This window comes from Melospiza georgiana, chromosome 5 (assembly GCF_028018845.1).
Source record: "Melospiza georgiana isolate bMelGeo1 chromosome 5, bMelGeo1.pri, whole genome shotgun sequence".
In the NCBI taxonomy this organism is placed as follows: Eukaryota; Metazoa; Chordata; class Aves; order Passeriformes; family Passerellidae; genus Melospiza; species Melospiza georgiana.
The window spans coordinates 22,911,148-22,931,012 of NC_080434.1; the positions used below are offsets into that span (position 1 = coordinate 22,911,148).

The 19,865-nt window shown below is 40.0% G+C and overlaps 1 protein-coding gene across 2 annotated transcripts in view; it reads right to left on the bottom strand.

Annotated features, from left to right (window-relative positions):
• Positions 1-460: 460 nt before the first annotated feature.
• The window catches only part of PDLIM5 (PDZ and LIM domain 5), a 125,814-nt gene continuing 106,409 nt past the window's right edge, over positions 461-19,865 (bottom strand). For both annotated transcript variants that reach the window (XM_058024403.1, XM_058024402.1), the window contains exons 10-14: positions 17,022-17,196; positions 9,836-10,016; positions 8,713-8,833; positions 4,486-4,601; positions 461-3,862 (exon numbers count right to left, since the gene is read on the bottom strand). In XM_058024403.1, the coding sequence (XP_057880386.1) occupies positions 3,773-3,862; positions 4,486-4,601; positions 8,713-8,833; positions 9,836-10,016; positions 17,022-17,196 (683 nt within the window). In that variant the 3' untranslated portion in view covers positions 461-3,772. The remainder of the gene's footprint in view (positions 3,863-4,485; positions 4,602-8,712; positions 8,834-9,835; positions 10,017-17,021; positions 17,197-19,865) is intronic.

Genomic DNA, 19,865 nt, shown 5'->3' on the forward strand with positions numbered 1-19,865 from the left:
TGACTCCCCTCTTCTCCAGGCTGAGCAGTCCCAGCTCTCTCAGCCTCTCCTTGTATGACAAATGCTCCATGCCCCTCACCACCTTCCTTGCTCTTTACTCCAGTACAGCTTTGTCCCTGGTACTGGTGAGACCAGCACTGGAATCAGCTCTCCAGATGGGTCTCACCAAGGCTGAGCAGAGAAGGATAACTTCTCCCATCTGCTGGCAATCCTCTGCCCAATGGGCCCCAGGAGGCCGGTGGTCTTCCTTGGCTCAGAGGAGTATCACTGGCTCATGGTCACCTTGGTGTCACCAGGACTCCCTGGTCCTTCCCTGTAAAACAAAGCTTAAAAACCCATAAAACCTGGAGAATGAGTTCAAATGCTATCTATTTGTGTGTAAAATCATGGTTTTCCTTTACTGGCTGTGATTCAGGAAAAAAAAGTATCCAACGACCACAAAGTAAGTGAAGACGGAGAATTTCAGGTTTTGAGTAGGGTTTATTCGCTTGTTATGTTTTTCAATTGCAATTAAAATCGCAAATGTGAACAGACAAAATTTAATGCCAAAGATTATTAAACACAAGCAAAGAAATCACCAGGACTTAACAGCTGGTAGTTTAGCATGAAACAATGTTTGCAAAGCAGCTGGCATGGCTAGATGATGCAAGTAGCTCTGTGAAGAAATAGGTACACAATTAACAGACCAACACACAGTGAACCACAACTCAACTCCTGCTTTTATGTTTATGGCATTGTTATATTAAGCATTTATATTTACATGTAATCCTGAATTATTTCATTACAACATACTGAAACTGTCATCATGGATGAATTATTCACTTATAAAGACATTCTACTTCCAAACAGAGTTAAGCCAAATTCTCTCACAGGCAGTTTTGGAAGAAAAACAATGACTGAGTGAAAATGCATGCAAAGATCTACAGTAGTTAGGTAACTAATATATCTGTCCTGACTCTGTAACATTCCCTCATACCATGGATGCTGTATGTGTGTTGTGTGAAAAGCAGTTGGGAATCTCACTAAATCCCCAAATGATTTTTTGCTATGTCAAGTCTGCATTCAAATGCACATTTATAATTATGTCTCTCAATGCATGTGCATACATGTGCATGTAGAAAGAAGTATATTTAAACGCATACACTCAGACCCCAAAAGATTCTAGAGGTAAAGGCAGGCTTAAAATAAAACAAAATAATTCCAGGATAAAATAGGTCTAAACAACAACAACAACAAAAGGTAATAAATATTCAGTGAGATATATGGCATTATTATAAAGTGCTCTACTAAAATCTCACTTATTAAAATAACGATAAAAATTATGTTCCTTTTAATTGATTTATATAATTTGGTAAAGCCATTAAATATTCATTATCTACCAGTGACTCTATGCTTCCTTTAAAATTTTTAACAAATAGATAAAAGCAGAAATTAAAAGGCAAAGCAGCTAAATGAAGCAGTTCTATTGGAGCCTTTCAGGCTTTTGTCCTCAAATTCATTAACAACTGCAAAATTTCAAACCCTAGAGCATATGGATTAAAAATAAAATTCCAATTAAAATTATGAGGTTAAAAAAAATTTAACTGGATTTTAAGGACAATGACAAACTGAGAAGTTTTTATCCCACATTAAAATTGCAAGGTTTGAATCACAGAAATGATGGAACGCCTTTCCTTGTGCATTTCTCCCTCTTTCCTCACACATGTGCAATAAAGCTCCACCGAAACCTGGTCCATAGGTCTCATTTCTCCACATTCCACTTAATTTTAAAAGCAACCTGGATTATATGTTACTGTGTCTTGTCCAGTCTCCTTCCACCCTTCTGTTTTTCAGCCAAACTCACAAAAGGGTAGATGTACGAGAGTGTAAACATTTTAAACAACTTTATACCGTACCACCAAACTTCTTATTTACCAACATTCACCAAATTTCTTCTGTACCACTGGAAGTTAAAAAAGAAACGTGGTAATATTGAATAAAAACAACTTCAGGAAATAAAGTGAAACAGCCCCACAATGTGAACCTGTCTCACTGAATTAATAAAAACCCAAATATTTTTTCATATTTCAGTACAGCAAGTTTGGTTTTCTTTCCTCCTCTTTTGCTAATGCTCCTCATTACAATTGCTTTACTCAACCATAGCAATTTTTTTTTTACTTTTTTATCCACAGTTTTATGGATAAAATTATCCCTTTAATCAGTAAAAAAACCCACCCCACAACAGCAAAACCAGTAAATGGTTATTTTTAAAGTCTACTACTAGAAAGAGCACTGAAGACTAACAATTCAGCTCTGACAACCCAGTTGAATCAAACAGCATGTAAATTCAGTTTCCTTCAGGAATCTGCTCTGGTCCTAAGAGAGCCCCCTTCACTGTTGTGCAATTCTGCAGAAGCAAATTCACCCTGTGCAGAGGAGCACACCTCCTCCCCGGCTGCCTGCAATTGTCCAATTAAACCAGTTAAGCCCTAATTTGAGCCTAAGGGGGACTGAGCTGGTGCACTGCTCTTGCACTGCCTCTCTGTGTGGATGCAAAATTCCTATCAAGCCACAGAATCAGCTGATCTGGCAAGTGGCAAATGCATAATGACAGCATTGTCTCTCTGCTCCCTTGCAAGATCTGAGAGGTACTGAGCTGCTTAAACCAATGGAATATCATTTAACAATACATTCCCTACATCTGGAAGAAAAGTGAAAAATCAGTCCTTAACTAATAAAAATCCTAACAGCTGAGCAAGTTAAGTTTTCAGTATGCTACCTGGCACATCACCAATATACATATTCATGAGCTACATGGTAAAGAATGTACTGAGAAAAAACCAATGTCCTCAGCTGCACTTCAGCAGCTTCCCTCATTCAACACCAGAATCTCACATTCTGGATACAAAATGCTGTTACCTGCAGATTCAGCACAATTTCCCCTTCACAAGGCACTTAAAGCTACCTAAAACCTGAACTGCAAACACAAGAGTTGAAATCCCTGCTCCCTTAAGATTTGATCTGACATTTTTATTCTATCAAACACACTCTCAGCAGCAAGGGATTTTGGCTAGTGTTCTGGTAGTACACGAGTTACAGAAAAGTATCCCATTTATGTTTTAAGTGGCATCTTCCAAATATTCTTTTTTACCAGCATAGCCACTTAAATGCTTTGTATAAACCTCTGTCTCTTGCAAACTCATCAGAAATTCAAGTGCAAAGGCACAGCTACATCTAATTGTGTAGGAAACTTTCTGAATACAAATATCAGATAAAAAAAAAAAAGTTTTGGAACTATATATTTTGTGTAATCTTATCTTTACTTTGAGTTCTTTTTAATGGAGTTTAGCTGCAATACTTCTGGACACACTTAAAAACATTGCTGAAATAAAGTGATTGGGATTGCTGAATCCAAACGCCTTTTATTTCTTGAATAGCAGCAAGACTGAGACCTCTAATATCAGGTATTTGCTTTTATAGATGCTTCACTTCTCATAATGAAACAGAGATAAATGTGGTCATAAAATCATGAAATACAATAATGAGTGAAGCACAGAGATAAAGACACACTAATTGTTTGGCTTGGGTGCAATTCCTGATACCTTTCTTTTTATGAAGCAAAATCATAAATGATAAACACTCTGAAAAATTAGTGTACGATCCTTTCTGCAAGTTTCCACATCACTTTTATATTTTAGAAAAATTTGGTATAAATAATTTTAACCAATTATTGAACATGGACATTTTACCCTTTCTGCTCATTACATTTGTTACACAAGACAAACTCCAAGTTTCAGATGTTGATAGAGTGGGCGTGTTTCTTGCACAGTGGCTTGTCCTTCTTGGAGAAGAAAGTCTGGCCCTCCAAACTGTCACTACATACCTGAAATGGAGTAAGAAACAAAAGAACACCCTATTCAGATGGATTAATTACATTGTAACCATCCAGAATGCCAAATCATGGTATAGTTCTATGCACAAATATATTCAAAGAGTAAGAGTTACATAAAAAGAGGATCCCTAAAAGAAAAGGTAATACTAGTGGCTGGTGTAAGCATAACCTTTCATTAGACAACAGATGCTTAAGTGGGAGCAGAGATAGATTCGGAAATTAGAAAAGAAACCCCAATCATTAATACTGGGCCTTCTCTTTAAGGTTGTTTTTGGCCATACAATATTAGCAAGCAATACCTTGGCTACAGTGTCCTTATGTCAAAAGCACTCTTACTACTTTGGAAGCACAGCCCATTCCCTTAGAACCTTCAACGCTTACTCCGAGGAAGTAAATGCTGAGGGTTAAACGCTGGGACACAGGGCTGCAATCCAGGACACCTTCGCTCACACCCGTGCCAAAGGCTTACAATAGCAACACACCTTCCAAATAACTGGGAAAGCACTCTTTGTTTGGGCTCAGGGGATTGAGAGAGGTTAGAGCTTTTAGCTCCCATATGGGTCAGGCTGGCACTGCTGCCAGGGTTTGTTTGAAGGCAGACCAGCTTCACTTACGGAGCATACAAAGCAGGTGTCATGCCAAGTGTGGCCCAGGGCTTCAAGAAACCTGTCTCCAGCTTCAATGGGGAATTCACAGCCACGGCACATGGTACCAAAGAGGGCATAGTAATCTGCAAAGAGATACAAACAGCTCTTAAAGCATATGCAGAAAAGTAGGACTGACCCCTCAAGATCTTTGCTCTTTCATTGGCAATAGATTTGAACTTGCAGAAGTTTATTAGACTGAGTATACTGAATAAAGAGCTCCTAGATCAAAAGCCTGGGATGCTGACTTCTTGCTAATTCAGTTCTGTTCCTCTTCCTTTCAAGTGGGCAATGCTTCCATCTTCCTGGTGTTTCATTTCCTTGAGCTCAACAGAGGGCTGGAGTGGGGGAAATGCACTCCTAGAGAGCACCCACGTGAACTCTACATGTTCCTTACATTCTCTCCAACTCTGCTTTGAAACCACACCCCAGCTGTTCACACTACAGACCTTCTCAGAGAGTAATGAACTCTGACCTACATTCTGGTACAATTTTTGCCCCAGACTGCACCACTCAAAACCATGTAATCATTAGCCTTCAGTCCTAATTAGAGTCCAGAAATTTGGATCAAGTCAGAATAACTTTCTAGTCACTAAAGTATGTTACATAACTTTTAAAAAAACCAACAAAACAAACCAACAAACCCTTCCTCTTCATTACTGTGAAGAAGCTTCTCCAGCAATCTCAGGGAGCAGGGACTAAAACAAATGGCATTGAACCATTCATTTTCCTATGCCCAAGTTGTCCGGTCTTTTTCATTTATTTCAACTCTCAAACACCCCATTCTAGGAAGCAAATGTTTTATTCCTGCAGAGTGGCATTAGTGCTATAACATGAGAGAATTTGGGACCCTCACACTACCCCTGGAAAACACATAATGCAAGATTATGTCTTCATAAGATGAACTACAGTCAAAGTGACAGCCATAATGAAGCTTTGGACTCCATCTACCAGTAACAGAGTGTTACTACCATAGTAACACTGCCTCTGACAGGGGAATTAGATGCCAGGGGTCATTTTCAAAGGAGAATTATAAGGGTGGGAAGCTGTGTAGAAGGGGATTTTGTTTCTCACCTAGAGTGTACACATCTGCTGAAGCTCTAATGCTTACTGCAGCAGAGCCCAGAGGGGCCCATCAGATGTGCCAAGCCCAAGAGGAAAGTCCTGGTTTTGTTTCCTAAGAGAGTGTTTTGTGTGATGACCTCCCTGAAAATGAATCATCATAGGAGACATCTCAACAGGATGGGGAACACAAGTGCTCTGGAATAGCAAAGCCCTTGATAGCTGTTGGTGGCAAGCAACTGCTTCACTGATCACCTCCATTAATCCATGCTACTGGAATTAATTTTTAAGTGTTTAAAATGAATGACAAATAAAAACATCAAATGGTCGGACAGACCTGTGCAAAACCCCTGAAGGGAACAGTCTCATGACTGTACTCTTTCAGCTCTTTACATTTGTGGTCATACAGAATCTTACTGATATTTTCCTGGTGCCAGCAGTTAAAACCTTTTGTTAGTTGGCCTGTGGTTGTGTTGATAAGTTTATTGGCTTTTCTTCTGAAGAAAGGGCAGTAGATAAAGCAGAATTAAGGGCATCAGCTTTCTTTTGCATGCTTGAATTGCGATACCACAGAAGCCTTCCAAGGCAGACTTCTTACACAGTCACATATCAGCACTTCCTGCACACAGCATTTTCAAAATTAGCTACTAACCCTGCACTTAAAAAATGTTCAAAGTTGTAGATATCCAGACTTTTAATTTTAGCCTCAACATCTAAACCCAGAACATTCTGCAGATTAATCCCACTTTAATACTAATAGCTAATGCTGTTATAATTTCAAATACAGATTTAAAATTAGAACTCTCCTTTGCACTAGGAAGAAGGAAAGTTGGCAGTGACACTTACTCCTTATTTCTTTAAAATTAGTCAGAGACTCATAACTCCAGCTGGACTGAAAGTCTTTGAAAAATTAATATAACTCAAATTAACATCTAGTTAGTGAGCCAGAGCCATTACAAAGTATCACTGCCAATAACACCTCACAGATTGTGTCTGCATTAACTTGCACTAGAAACTTTTTATCTCAGAAATAAACTTTGCAAGAAGTGTAGTATACTTGACATCTTACCACAGTTTTTCCCGCTCACAGTATAGAAAAAGGCACATTTTGCACAGGAATTGTAACAGTAGCACAAATCAATGCACTGCACAACATGTGGGTCATTTGGTGGCAGGAACAAGAATTGAACCTTAAGAGAACAAATCCTGTCATGAGCTTTCCACCCAAAGGGGAGTTATTGATTCCTCCAGTACTATTTTTGAATCATCAAATGGTTTCAGGATTAGGGGCTTCACATGGCTTCAGGATGAAATTTCACCGTGCTGTCACTCTGGAGGATGCCACTCATATACCCGTTTCCTCTGCTGCTCCACAAATTCAATAGGAGCAACACCCTACCCTACATTTGTCACCAAGTTAGCAATAACCTACTGTGTCCTTTTGTATCAGCCAACATCTCATTAAAGCAGCTCTTACAAGAGAAATTTTGGATAAACTGGCCTATTTCCCTCATGCTTACAGTACCTAGCACTCTCCCTGGCATGCACTGTGAACAACTCTGGGATCAGCTCAGAAGGAAATCTAAGAGGTCATTAGAATTTCATGCTAAATCTTTTCTAGCCAATCCACTTCTACAAACTGCAACATTCCTAAGGGTGGAAGGAAAACCGTAACAAGGGTCCAATTGATGGCTCCAACACAGCATGCACTGTGAAAACAGATAATTTTGATACAATTTTGTCTCTTTTCCATTTTGTGGGAATTCTTTTACAAATTGCTTATTTCTTTCCTAGCTCAGAGGAGTACATGGAAAGTTTTAAGCTAACTATAAAACCAACTTAAATAAACACTGTTCAAACTGATAATAATAGGTTGGCAAGAGGCTCAGCATGGCCTGACAATGTCCACTCACAGCCCATAAAGCCACCTGTATCCTGGGCTACACCACAAGAGGAGTGGCCAGCAGGCAAGGGATGGATTCTGAACCATCTACTTCACTGGAAGTCCTGCACCCAGTTATAGGGCTCCCAAGATGGGATGGGTGTGGACCTGCTGGAGCAAGTCCAGAGAAGGTGACACAGATGCTCAGAGGAATGGAGCACTTCTCCTTTGAGGAAATGCTCAAAGAATTGTGGTTGTTCAGCCCAGGAGAAGGCTCCAGGCAGACCTTACAGAACCTTCCAGTACCTGAAGTGGGCCTATAGGAAAGCTGTAGAGGGACATTTTATAAGGACAAGTAGTGATAGGACAAGGGGGAATAGCTTTAAGCTGAAAGAGTACATTTATATTGGATAATAGGAAGACATTTAGACATTTTTTTACTGTGAGGGTGGTGAGGCACTGGAACGGGTTGCCCAGAGCAGCTATGGATTCCTTGTTCCTGGAGATGTTCGAGGCCAGCAGGATGGGGCTTTGAGCAGCATGCTCTAGTGGGAGGTGTTGGCAGAGGGGTTGGAACCAGATGATCTTTAAGGTCCCTTCCAACCCAAACTACTTTATGATTTTATAAAAAAATGTTATGATTAGTTGGAAGTGCTAAAAACTAAACCAGAAATGCTCTGAACTTCTAGGCCACATTGTTCATGTAATATTGCTCATCAGGCTTTCAAGCGCTCTAATTGAATCACTGTATTTTTCCCCTGACAGTTTTTTATCCTTGATCCTGCAAAAAACTATCTGGACAGACTGTTTACTCTTGGAAGCCCCTCAGGCTGTGAAAAAGGCTATTCAGAGAAAACCACATTACTCCACTGGCATTTGCTTGTGTTTGGTAAGTAAGCAGATTCACATAAATTCAGATTACTTTAAAGCCAACCAGAAAGTCACCTTAAAATTAACACTTTGATGTATCACTGATACACCAGCTGAGGACTTAACAGGAATAAGTAAAAATCAGTGACAAGAAGCCTGCTGCTGCTGAAGCTGATGAAGGAATCCTCACCAACTCCTCCTGCTGCAAACTAAAGGGTCTACAGCAGCAGTTATTAGTTTGAATTGACATATCCAAGTTACATGAAATTGCTGGGGTGCTTCTAATGTGTAGCTTGAGAAAAGGGAATTAATTTTTTCCCCAACCTTACTGAGCTCTGCCTTCCTGCACAGCTGCAGTAAACTTTGGTTGTGTTGCTTCTTACCCGTCTCACAGTAGGGATCACCATCTTCTAAGTGAAAAACATTATTGCGGATGGGGTTATGACAGGCCACACACACGAAGCAGGAAACATGCCAAGTTTGTTTCAAAGCATTTATTACTTCCTGTGGGGATTAGAAAAAGTGTTAGGAACACATTATTTGGATGTGATGACTAGAACTGTGGTAGTCATGCCTCCACACTTGATTCATTTCAAGAATACTTCGTTTCCTGCTGCTACTTTGAAAATGGGTTGTGCACACCAGTTCTGCGATATTAAACTTAATGAGGTGCTTTATTTATGGTACATCTCCTTATTTTTCATGAGAAATCCTTTGGGGTCTTTGGAAGGTTTGACACAGAGTTGGACATATTTTAACAACTCATTTGTTCAAATTCTTAATTTTAATCAGGATCTCACCCACAATGGGCCCCTGAAATAAGAAAAGCAGCATCTCTCCCTTCTCTTGAAGTCAGTGAAGAGTTAATCAGAAGATATTACAAAGAAAATTATGACTGCTCTGTGCTGTTTTGGAAGATGCTATAGTGCCAAATATGACTTGAGAATTGTGCTGCCAGAGCCCTGCATGACCCCAGTTAGACAAGAATGCAGACACATTGCTGTCTGCAGCGAAACAGCAGCCGATCAGCTGGCAGGCTCAAATGAGCGATATCAGAACCCAGTAAGAGAACACGTCTTTCCATCTACATTAACACTGGAAATATTTCAGCACTTCTCATCCAGCAGGCAGTGTGTTCTTAACGCTCAGTTCACCTAAGGAGGATTTTTCCTTTTACTTCCCTCCCCCACTTCCCATTCTGTAAAAAGCTGCCAATTAAAAGCAAGTTTCTCAGGAAAAATTGGTACTGAACAGCTTCACGAAAACAGGAGCTGAGCTTAGGAGAGCCAAGGAGCCTACAGCACCTTCTCTCAAAGACATCGAAAAGGTTCAACATTAGAAGACCCAAAGGTGTATTTTGTAAGTAATGAGAGTAGAAAAGTGTGTCAAGAGTATATTTGAAAGAATGAAGACTGGGCCAGGTAAAATGGAATTTCATAGCAGAGAAGCACTGAACACACTGATTATTGCTGCCACCAAAGAACAGGCCACTTGCTGGTCACTTACCCCAAGGATCTTCCTCTGGCACTTTGAACACTCAGGGGCAAAGAACTTCTCATAGCAGACCTCACAATACAGCATCCCTTTCTCTTCCACAAATCCTATGTAAGCCATGGAGGTTTTGCAGTGGGCACAGTTAAACTCCTCTGGATGCCATGACTTTCCCAAAGCCACCAAGAAGGGTCCTCTGATTAGAAAGAAGAGATATTGTCAGCAAAAGCACACGGGCTGGCTCCTGCAAAAGCTGTTAATAGATTTATCTGCAAAAGCTCTGTGCCATTATGACACTGTTCACACACATACATTGCTCCATCCCTCTTTACTCCTACAGGCTCTAAGAAAGCTCCAAGTGTTGACTGTATCCATCTCCATTGAACACTCTCCTAGAAATGCCTGCCCACAATAAACACTAATTCTTTTCACTTCACTGCATTTCAAAAATCTTATTTTAGAACTACATTAAATACAGTGCTGAAATGTCTGCCAGGAAAGTGAAGAAGAATGTTTTCCATGTTCCCAATTCCATCTATTGCAAAGAGAGATTTGACTCAGTAAGATGATCAGCTCCCCTATAGTCTGCCTTCATATTGAGACTACAAATATAAGTAGACTTGACCCCACTAGGAGCAGGTAACATCAGTTTCTTCTGAGACAAAAATTCAATCACTGTTCCTTCCAACAAGTTTCTTACAGGATAATCCATCCTAGTATAGTAGGATATTTTTTGTACTAAAATAGGTCCATTTTTTTCCCAAACAGGCAGCTTCCTCTAATACCATTTATCTGGTTAATGCAATGCAGCTAATAACAAAAGAAATTTTCACAAAAAAAATCTCAGTTTGTAACTCATGAATCCCAGGTATATATCATTGTCTTTATATTCATCTGAAAATATATTCAGAATGTTAATCTCTTTAGTGAACATATTTACTTCAAAGAGGTGCCTCCAAGGTCCGACCAACACTGAACTTTCCAGAATTTAGGTTTCAGATGAACTTTGTGGTTCATCTCCCTCACCAGATTTCCTGTTTTACCAACACACTAATAAAGATGTAATTCTTTCAAGCAGTGAAAAGTGAAAAGATGTGATTCTTACTGGTTTTTTTTCTGATCTAATGCTGCACTTAAAAAAACCTGAAAAGTACTAATACGATCACCTGCTGCTAAACATTTTTTTGGAAATCAAGTAAGGTACAAGAACATTTTTGTGTAAGATTTTCATATGAATAAAGGAACAGCAATAAAGAAAAAAAATACCAAACAAACAAGAAAAAAAACCAAAACCACCCCCCCCCCCCCCCCCGCCCCAATCCACCTTGAAATTTGCTTTTGTTGACTCTAAAATGGAAATATAAGTGGGCTGAGGACAGAGGGCAATTTCATCAAGGACAGAGTGTAAAGACTGTAATTTTTCTTCTACATTTTCTCTGGCAATGCTATGTATTTTTAGCAGGATGAGAAGTCCGAGACAAGGGACTCAGACTTAGGACAGCCTCAAAGATTTAGGATAACCCAAAGACCTTGTAAGATGACGAACATACTTAGTCTGGGCCAGTTTCTTTTATTCACCCCTGTTTATTGGAGGGAACAGAGTGGAAAAGGGCTCCTGAAGAGAAGCTTTAAGGCGGGAGCTGGGGCTAGTGCAGCTCTCCAGCCCCTCTCCCAGTGGATGCCTGAACAGTGCAAACACTGATCTAACCCGATACCCTCCCACTGCTCTACAAGCACCTTTTTACATCAATGCCCTTTCAGTTATGTACTGATCAAACAATACAGGCCCTTATGTACAACAAAGTGCCCTCAGAGCACCGTGTCAGCACAGGCTAATTTAACAGATTCATTAACACACGGGGCTGACACTAAAGACGCTCTCCTGGCTCCAGGTAGGATTGAGTTTCTGGCCATCTGCACTGAAATGACAGGCTCGGCTCTGCAATGGGAAGCAGGCATGCCAGCAACAGGAGGAGAAGGAATTTTTACATCTGCTGCATTTAGCTCTCCAGAGTTTACAGCCCTGACATGTTGAGGTCAGCCACTCAGGACAGTGCTCAGGAGCGCAGACGGAACAGGAACAGCCTGAGAGCACACCTATGGAGCTCCTCTCCCAAAGCCCCCAGACAGCTGGGGCTGTGCCCTGCACAATGTCTGCGAGGTGTTCCATTAGTGCGCTGGCTCCCTGTGCACACATGTCCAAAGGAACACTTTCTAAACACAATTTTACTTTCAATCAGGCCGCAGTTTAAACATGTCAAGCTGATACTGTGGCTTAATGATTCCTGCAACTTAAAAGCTGTCCAAAGCACATGGAAGAAAAAAAAAAAAAAAAAAGAAGAAGAAGAAGAAAAAAAATACCTGCCATGTAAAATACACTAAAGCATGATATTCAGAACTTGGAGGTGTTCCCAGTCTCTGCATAATTTTGCCATCAAAATGATAGCTTCCAGTAATGAAAGGTATTTATTTCCTCCATTAACTTGAAAAGGACTTTAAAGCCCCAATTTGAGTAAGGGGCAGGATGCCCACTCTCACGCAATGGGACAGAAGTAGCTAGGGGGATGCAATGCTAGGAACATGGCTGTAGATTCTTCATCCTTCACTTCTTCCCCATTTAATATCGAAACTAATAAAAATCCCACATGCCTCCATCAACTAGAACATATTTGTAAAAGCAGTGCTAAAAACGCACGTTTCTACTGTCCAAATGGGATATGGGATGACCGAACTGGCAACAGCTGGCCACGAATGTGCCTCTACCCCAGGCTACTCTGACATTCTGAGCATTTCTGAAAGAATTTCTGGCATTACCACCTAGACCACGTGAACAGAACTCAGAGATGAAAACAAACTAGTCATTTATTTATTATTTTTTGGAAAGAGATTCTGATTGATTCACAGGAGTATTTGCAGACTCTAATGCTCTAAAGGTACATTATTTTAGTAGTCACCTCAGACATCTGGGTTCTGCATGTAACAATGATGTTGGGGCAAAGTGAAAGGAGAAGTGAGCAACATGAAGAAAACATAAGTGCAATTTCAATTATTTAATGCTCATAACTGAACATAACTTCATCAGTATGATCGTGATGTATCTTATTAGTACACCAGTAATTTAGTTTCTCATGTGGCTTGTATTATGATAGTAAGCCAGAACTGAAATTTGGTGGTAGAGAGATCAAAAAGGCTTTCCTTTTTCTAGGAATCTGCTAGGAAGGCCAATCAGTTCACAGTTAACCATACAGCAGTTCTACATTCTTGGAAGTTTCTTCTCCTCCTCCCCTGAAAATGCCACAGTATACAATTTGTGTACAGGAGATGCTGAAGGGAAGCACCATTTATACTTTTTCCTTTGTGCTTTTTGCCTTTAAAAACAATTAGGATTTATGAAAAGGTGACAAAGCCAAGTCATCATTCACAGCAGCCATGCCAAAGGGTATGTTCTCAATGGCAATCCAGAGAAAACACATTTGGACTTCAAAGGAAGAGCCAACTCTGCAGTGCAGAACTTGGTAAGGCTGTCTGGGAACCAGAAGTCTTCATCAGGAAATGCCAGAAGTCTGCCAGACCGTCACAGCAAGTAGATCAAGAGAAATTCAGTTTGCCTCCAGCTTTGATTCTTTTAGACATGGAAAGAAAAGCTTACTTAATGAAGCTTTGGAAAAAACTGGAACCTTCAGACAATCACTGTGTGAATAATTGAAGATATATTAAAAAGTTATAAGGTATCTCTAAGAAAGGTTTTGGCTCATCCAGCCATGGTTATTCTATGCCTGAGTGTAAAGTAACCAACCCCAGAATGCATTTTGGCTTCAAAACAGATGTACAATGCAATGCCATTTGATCCTCCTCCTACCTTTTCATAGGTAAAGCTACCACTGAGGGCATGAAGTGTAATTATGCTAAAACTTGAACTCAAAATGCCATTGCAGTCTCCCACATCCACTGTATGCTGTGAACATGAGGCATATTTGGCATTGATTAATGCACATCAACTCATCTCAGAACACTTGCCTTTAATAATTGAGCAGGCATTTAACATATGAAGAAATATAAGGATTTAAACACCAACAGCAAATTACAAAGAAGTCAGATGTGGGTACCAAATACTATTCATGAAAAGGTGTCGCTTACAAGAGGTGACAATGGCTTAAGCACAGTCAAGTGAGGCCTCTGCAGTTTGCCCTCACTATCCACTAAGGAGTAAATGTTGCTCCACAGACCAACAGACTGCCCTACTTGAAGGGCAGCAGCTCATCTCTTTTTTGTGATCCAAATGGGGGAGTGGGGAGCAGCAGAAAGTGATTTATAAGGGCCAAGAGGAGAGGGGATCTGCTCAGGACTGAGACCCCACAGCACAGAGCACAGCACTCCCTGATAAACCATGACTGCTGTAAAAGGCAAGGAAGCCTATTGTATGAAAGATGCAGCATATAAGTGCACTTTGTGTTTGGTTTAAAACTAAAATAACAGCACAACAAAAGAAAATTAATAGTTTCTTGCACAAATCCAAATCCCAGAGAACAAAAAGGATAGAATACTAAAGACAGATAGAATTATTATATGAGCCAAACTGTTCAAGGAAACAGATGAATCTCACCCCAAGAATAAATATACTTTTTCTGATATTAATCTTTGATTTTTCAATGAGGTAAAAAAATTAGATTAAGATGCATAAGGTGCACCTGTGTTGGGAATGTGTATAAGTATTTTCTATTGCTTCATGGGGGTTAGGTTCATATATTTTTATTTCATTTCCTTGATGTATCCAGTGGAAGTAGGAATAACTTTTCCAAAACATCACAGATCCATTAGTAAAGAGTCTTGTAAAATTAACCCTGAACTGGTAGTGAACGACCACAACAGAAATCTCATGCAAGCAAACTAGCTGGACTCAGTTCACCCCTAAAGACCAAGTGATTGCATTGGCTGGTTCTGATGTAGAATCCAAGCCAGAGCTCAAGAGGCTACAAAAACCCATGGTGGAAAGGCTGATTTTCTATTATAATGAATGAAAATTAGACAGCTCATTGAGTTCCTCATTTTTCAGAACTTTACAATCAATAAAAATCTCTTTCTTTAGTCTTGGTGAAACATAATGCAGGCTCTCTTATTTTGTCCACTGAAAACATGGGATATAGATAAATAAATATAAAATTACTATTAAAAAAAATTACTTTCCCCTTATAGTTTAACAATACAAATGACTGAATAAGCAAGAAGAAAACACTTTGGAAGAATGCATTTTTTTCAATAATCCTACGAGATTTCTATTTTAGGGAAAATAAAATGCAAGGTGGATGAAAACGAGGATGATTTGCACATTGGCAATATAAGCAATTACAACTCTCTGAATGAGACAATGATGACTAATTGTCAGAAATCACTGACTGAACAATGCAATCCAGATTCAATTCTTCTTCCACACAAAATTCTGGCTAATGGTAGCATATCTTATGGGATCAGCAGAACTTATTTAACTTAATCTCTATTGGCAAACTTGTGTTTGTGTTGTACCCATGTCATACAAGTCAAGGACAATAGCTACCATAATGTCCAAAGGCCAGAGAGCCCATCAGAGAGCTTGAAATCCAGCAATACAGTAAATTATTATCAATCCACTCCTAGTAATTGTTAAAACATGACTTGCTTTTCTTCTATGGATGTTATTTTTCTTCTTCTCAGTTAGAAACTACACTTTAGAAATCAACATTAGTCGTTCTATGGCTATGCTCTCTGTTTGGTTTCCAACCAGCTAATAGTCCCAATTCTATTGCAATGGGTGAAATGAAAACTAACTTGCTTATTTTTCTTTGATCTTACGTTTACTCCATTCCATCCAGCTTTCTGGTTCTCTGTAAAATGGACTGTAGGACTGTGATTGTGAGCAGTTCACAATATTTTTCCTCCAAATCAGTTTCATTTTCAGTTTTGTTAGATAAACCACACATGAAAACAGTGTTCTGCATTACCAAAATGAAGCCTTAAACCACTTGTGACCAAAGAATCAAAACCCACAAAAGCAAAACAAAGCCCTGCTGTGAGAGAGGCTGCAGGATGAACAGAATCCTAGAATGATTTAGGTTGGAAAAGACCTGTAAGTTCATACACTACAACTGTTCACTAAGCACTGCCAAGTCCATCACTGGGCCATGTTCCTAAGTGCCACATCTACACATCTTTTAAACACCTCCAGGACAGTGACTCTAAGACCTCCCTGAGCAGCCTGTTCGAGTGCTGGACAACCCTATTGGTGAAAAAAAATTTCCTACTGTCCAATCTAAACTTCCTCTCACATCTTGTGGCTATGTCCTATCACATGAGAAACATTATTTCCATAATGATAAAAGAATGATAAAAAGTACTATTGACTGCTGACCTGACTACAAACCTGTTGACTCCTTTGGACCAACCTCCAGATCACTGCAAGCTCCTTTCAGGCAGCTGTAGAGAGGGGTAAGGTCCTCCCTGAGCCTTCTTTTCTCCAGGCTGAACACCCCCAGCTCCCTCAGCTGCTCCTCACAGGATTTGTGCTGCAGACCCTTCCCCAGCTCTGTTGCCCTTCTCTGGACATGCTCCAGCACCTCAATGTCCTTCTTGCAGTGAGCTGCCCAGAACTGGACACAGGATTTGAGGTGTGGTCTCCGGTGCTCAGTACAGGGGGACAATCAGTGCCCTGGTCCTGCTGGCCACACTGTTGCTGATACAGGCCAGGATGTCACTGGTCTTCTTGGCCACCTGGGCATGCTGATGGCTCATGTTCTGCTGCTGCTGATCAGCATCCCCAGGTCCTTTTCAGGCAGGCAGCTTTCCAGCTACTCTGTCCAAGCCTGTAGTGATGCCTGGGGTTGTTGTGACCCAAATGAAAGACACAGGGCTTTGCTTTACTGAACCTCACAAAACTGACCTCAACTCATTGATCCAGCCTGTCCAGATCCCTCCGCAGGGCCTTCCCACACTCCAACAGAGGAACACTCCTGCCCAACTTAGCCACCTGCAAGCGTGACTCTGTGTGCCCTTGGTCCCAGTCTGCACCATTGATTAAGATATTAAGCAGCACATGCTCCAATACTGAGCCTTGGGAGCAACCCTGGTGGCCAGTGGCCACCTGGATTTCACTCATTCATGACCACTCTCTGGGCCTGGCCAGAGAGGCAGTTCTACACTCCCCAAAAGTGCCCCAGCAAGCAATCCCCACCTGATGACCTGGTTGCAGTGTGCACACATGGGAGTGCGCTTCCCCGCCGGAATGTGCTCCGCCCGCTGAACCAGCGTGTCCTGCTCGTTCAGCTGAGGTGCTGGTGCCGCTTTTTCACTCGAGGCAGTTGTTCCAGGTGACTTAATACTGTTTGATGTCCATCCACTGACAGGCGCTGGGGAAAGAATGCCAAAAGATTTTAGAGGCCCATCTTTCAGTACCAAGTAAATGAACTTGAAACACAAGCAACCAACAGCATTTGTCTAACATCATTATCCAGTGTATACTTGCCTCCTTAAAGGAACATATTAAAAAGCACTCATTTTCCCCTCCTCCCCCAATAAGTTCCCAAGAAAGTCCTACCTACTTTATGAAATGTCTGTGAAATAACACAGAATGGTTTTGGCTAACTTAAGAGAGGTAGTAGACAAATTTTAACATGTTGAAGAAGTTAGGTAAAAGCATATACAATCTGTGAAGGCATTTTTTTGTTTTAGATACAAAAGCTGAAGCCAAGAACATCAGTATATGAATAAAGGCAGGAGAAAATGACATACCTACTCAAAAAATTCCACAGTGAGTGCAATAGATCATACATCATTACTAACATGTTAAACAAGAACATGCATTCAATACAACATGTGTAGGAATTTAAACTAGAGTACTGCATAAGCAAAATTTGTTTCTACATTGAAATTAAACAGTGGTCTAGATCAGTGGATTCTGCCAATCTGAAGCACTCCAAAGGTCATGTTCACATCCTCCTTATAAAAGTATGACACAAATGACATTTTCAGAAATGTATACGCTACATACTTCCATGTGTACTCAGGGTTTTAGAGCTGGAGAACAGACATAAGCTTTTATGGAGTTTGAGAAATGCATTTACAAAATGAAAGGCACAAATGAAACTGTTGTAAGCGTAGTGAAGAAACAAGCAGTCCTCTGCTTTTCTTTTCCCTCTATTGATATATGTACCTTGGTAACATACAAGCTACAACAACATAGGTTTTATAGGAGCAGTTATTCCTGTCAAGAGGAGGTATCTTTCTTTTTCAAGTACATTATAAAAAAGCCCACACTTCCATAGCCTTTTGTTTGCAACCACAGGCAAAAGAAACCTGAAGTGTTTACTTGGTGCCCTGTCTTGAGTGCAGCTTTGCTAAAGCTTGTAAATCAAAGAATGAAATTAAGACTGGAGTGGAAATTCAGAGGCAAACAACCAAGCAATGACTGAGACACTGGACAGTGCAGGATGATGCTTCTGCTGCAAAGATGCAGCTCTCCAACACCAGGGTCAAGGCATTGGTATGAAACTTTGCCAAAAAATCTAGTTTGTGGTGCTGTAATCTTTGTGCTATTTGTCCCCTCTTGTTTGTCATATCTTCCAGGGAAAAAAAAGAAGAATTGTTTCTTTTCATCTCCATTAATGCAATGCTGATCAGCCTCTGTCCTACAGAAAAGCTGCAAGTACTTTTCAGGCAAAACACTGCATTCCTTGCTGAAAGAGAAGTGCCATACTAATTCACAGAGAAGACAGATTTAAGCAACACTGAATCCACAGAAAATCCAACATAATTGCTAATATTGTGCTATTTACAGAATATAGCTAAGCACTACACAATTTAATCAAAACACTACCATGAACTTTAGCAACCCCCTCCTCTACTCACATCTGGGCTAACACATCTGGAAGAGAAATACTGTTTAACACTTTTGTACTTTTTTTTTTTGGACTTGGTATTAACCTGCTGATACGGGCACAAAACCTGCTTTTGCTTACTCCTGTGTATGAAGAAGAAATATACTCATATCTCTTTTTTATGTTTAAGTGGTTGGTTTATGAAAATTTCTCATATCAGATCATTTCAAGACTGATACATTTTTGGATTCTTTTCAGAAACTGAAGTAGCAAAAACAACTCATAAGGTTTGCTTGTTTTAGTTTTCTTTTTTCTTTTTTAAAACAAGACTATATTTCATGTATAATTAATGAATTTGCAATATCTTGAAAAAACAGCATCTTTATTTTTGAAACATTCAACATTCCTGAGCAGAAAAAATTTAGGGATAGAGGCACTTGATTTCGAACAAGTCACTCCGCTACTGTAGCTCACTTAAGATTATAAATGCCTACTAAGCTGAAAAACTAGGAAGAGATAAAAATGAAAAAGGTGGCAGAACAGCTTTGAAGACACGAACAAAAGTGGTGTTGATTAATAGCACTTTCCTCCTCTGTCATCACACATGGTTTTTCAATTTTCAGATCCCATTTCATGAGAAGACAGGAATACACACTAAGCCCAAATCTGTTTGAAGACTGCTTTTGCCATAAATCAAACTGCAACACAGTTTCTAGTGCATTGCTAATTTCTGTTTGGGTTATCTGCTGAATCCCAAAACCCATTCAGACACATCAGCTGTCTCGTTTGCACTGTGTAGTTGAAAAAAGTGTTTCTGCTTGCTTAAGGGGGGGAAAAAAGCACAAACATCACAATTGCTCCCTTTTCTTTGTTCTCATTACAGCTTTCATTACTGCTGTTTTTAAGAATGATGCTTTTCTGAATACTATCTAACTTCAAAGTTACTACTGGCCAGGAGGAGAATTTGTCTATGTAAACCTTCTATACAAAGCTGTTAGATCAGTCATTTCTGATTATTTAATGCACTAAAAAGTGAGAGAAGGAGACAGTCCATCACATTATAACAAAACCTCTCTTTTAAGCAAAACATAATAGAAACCACACAAATTAATATTGTGTCAAGCAAGAGCTGTGACCTGAGCAACACCAGTCTGGGCATTTAGTGTTAAGGACACTCCCTGCCCATGCTCCCAATTTGTGCC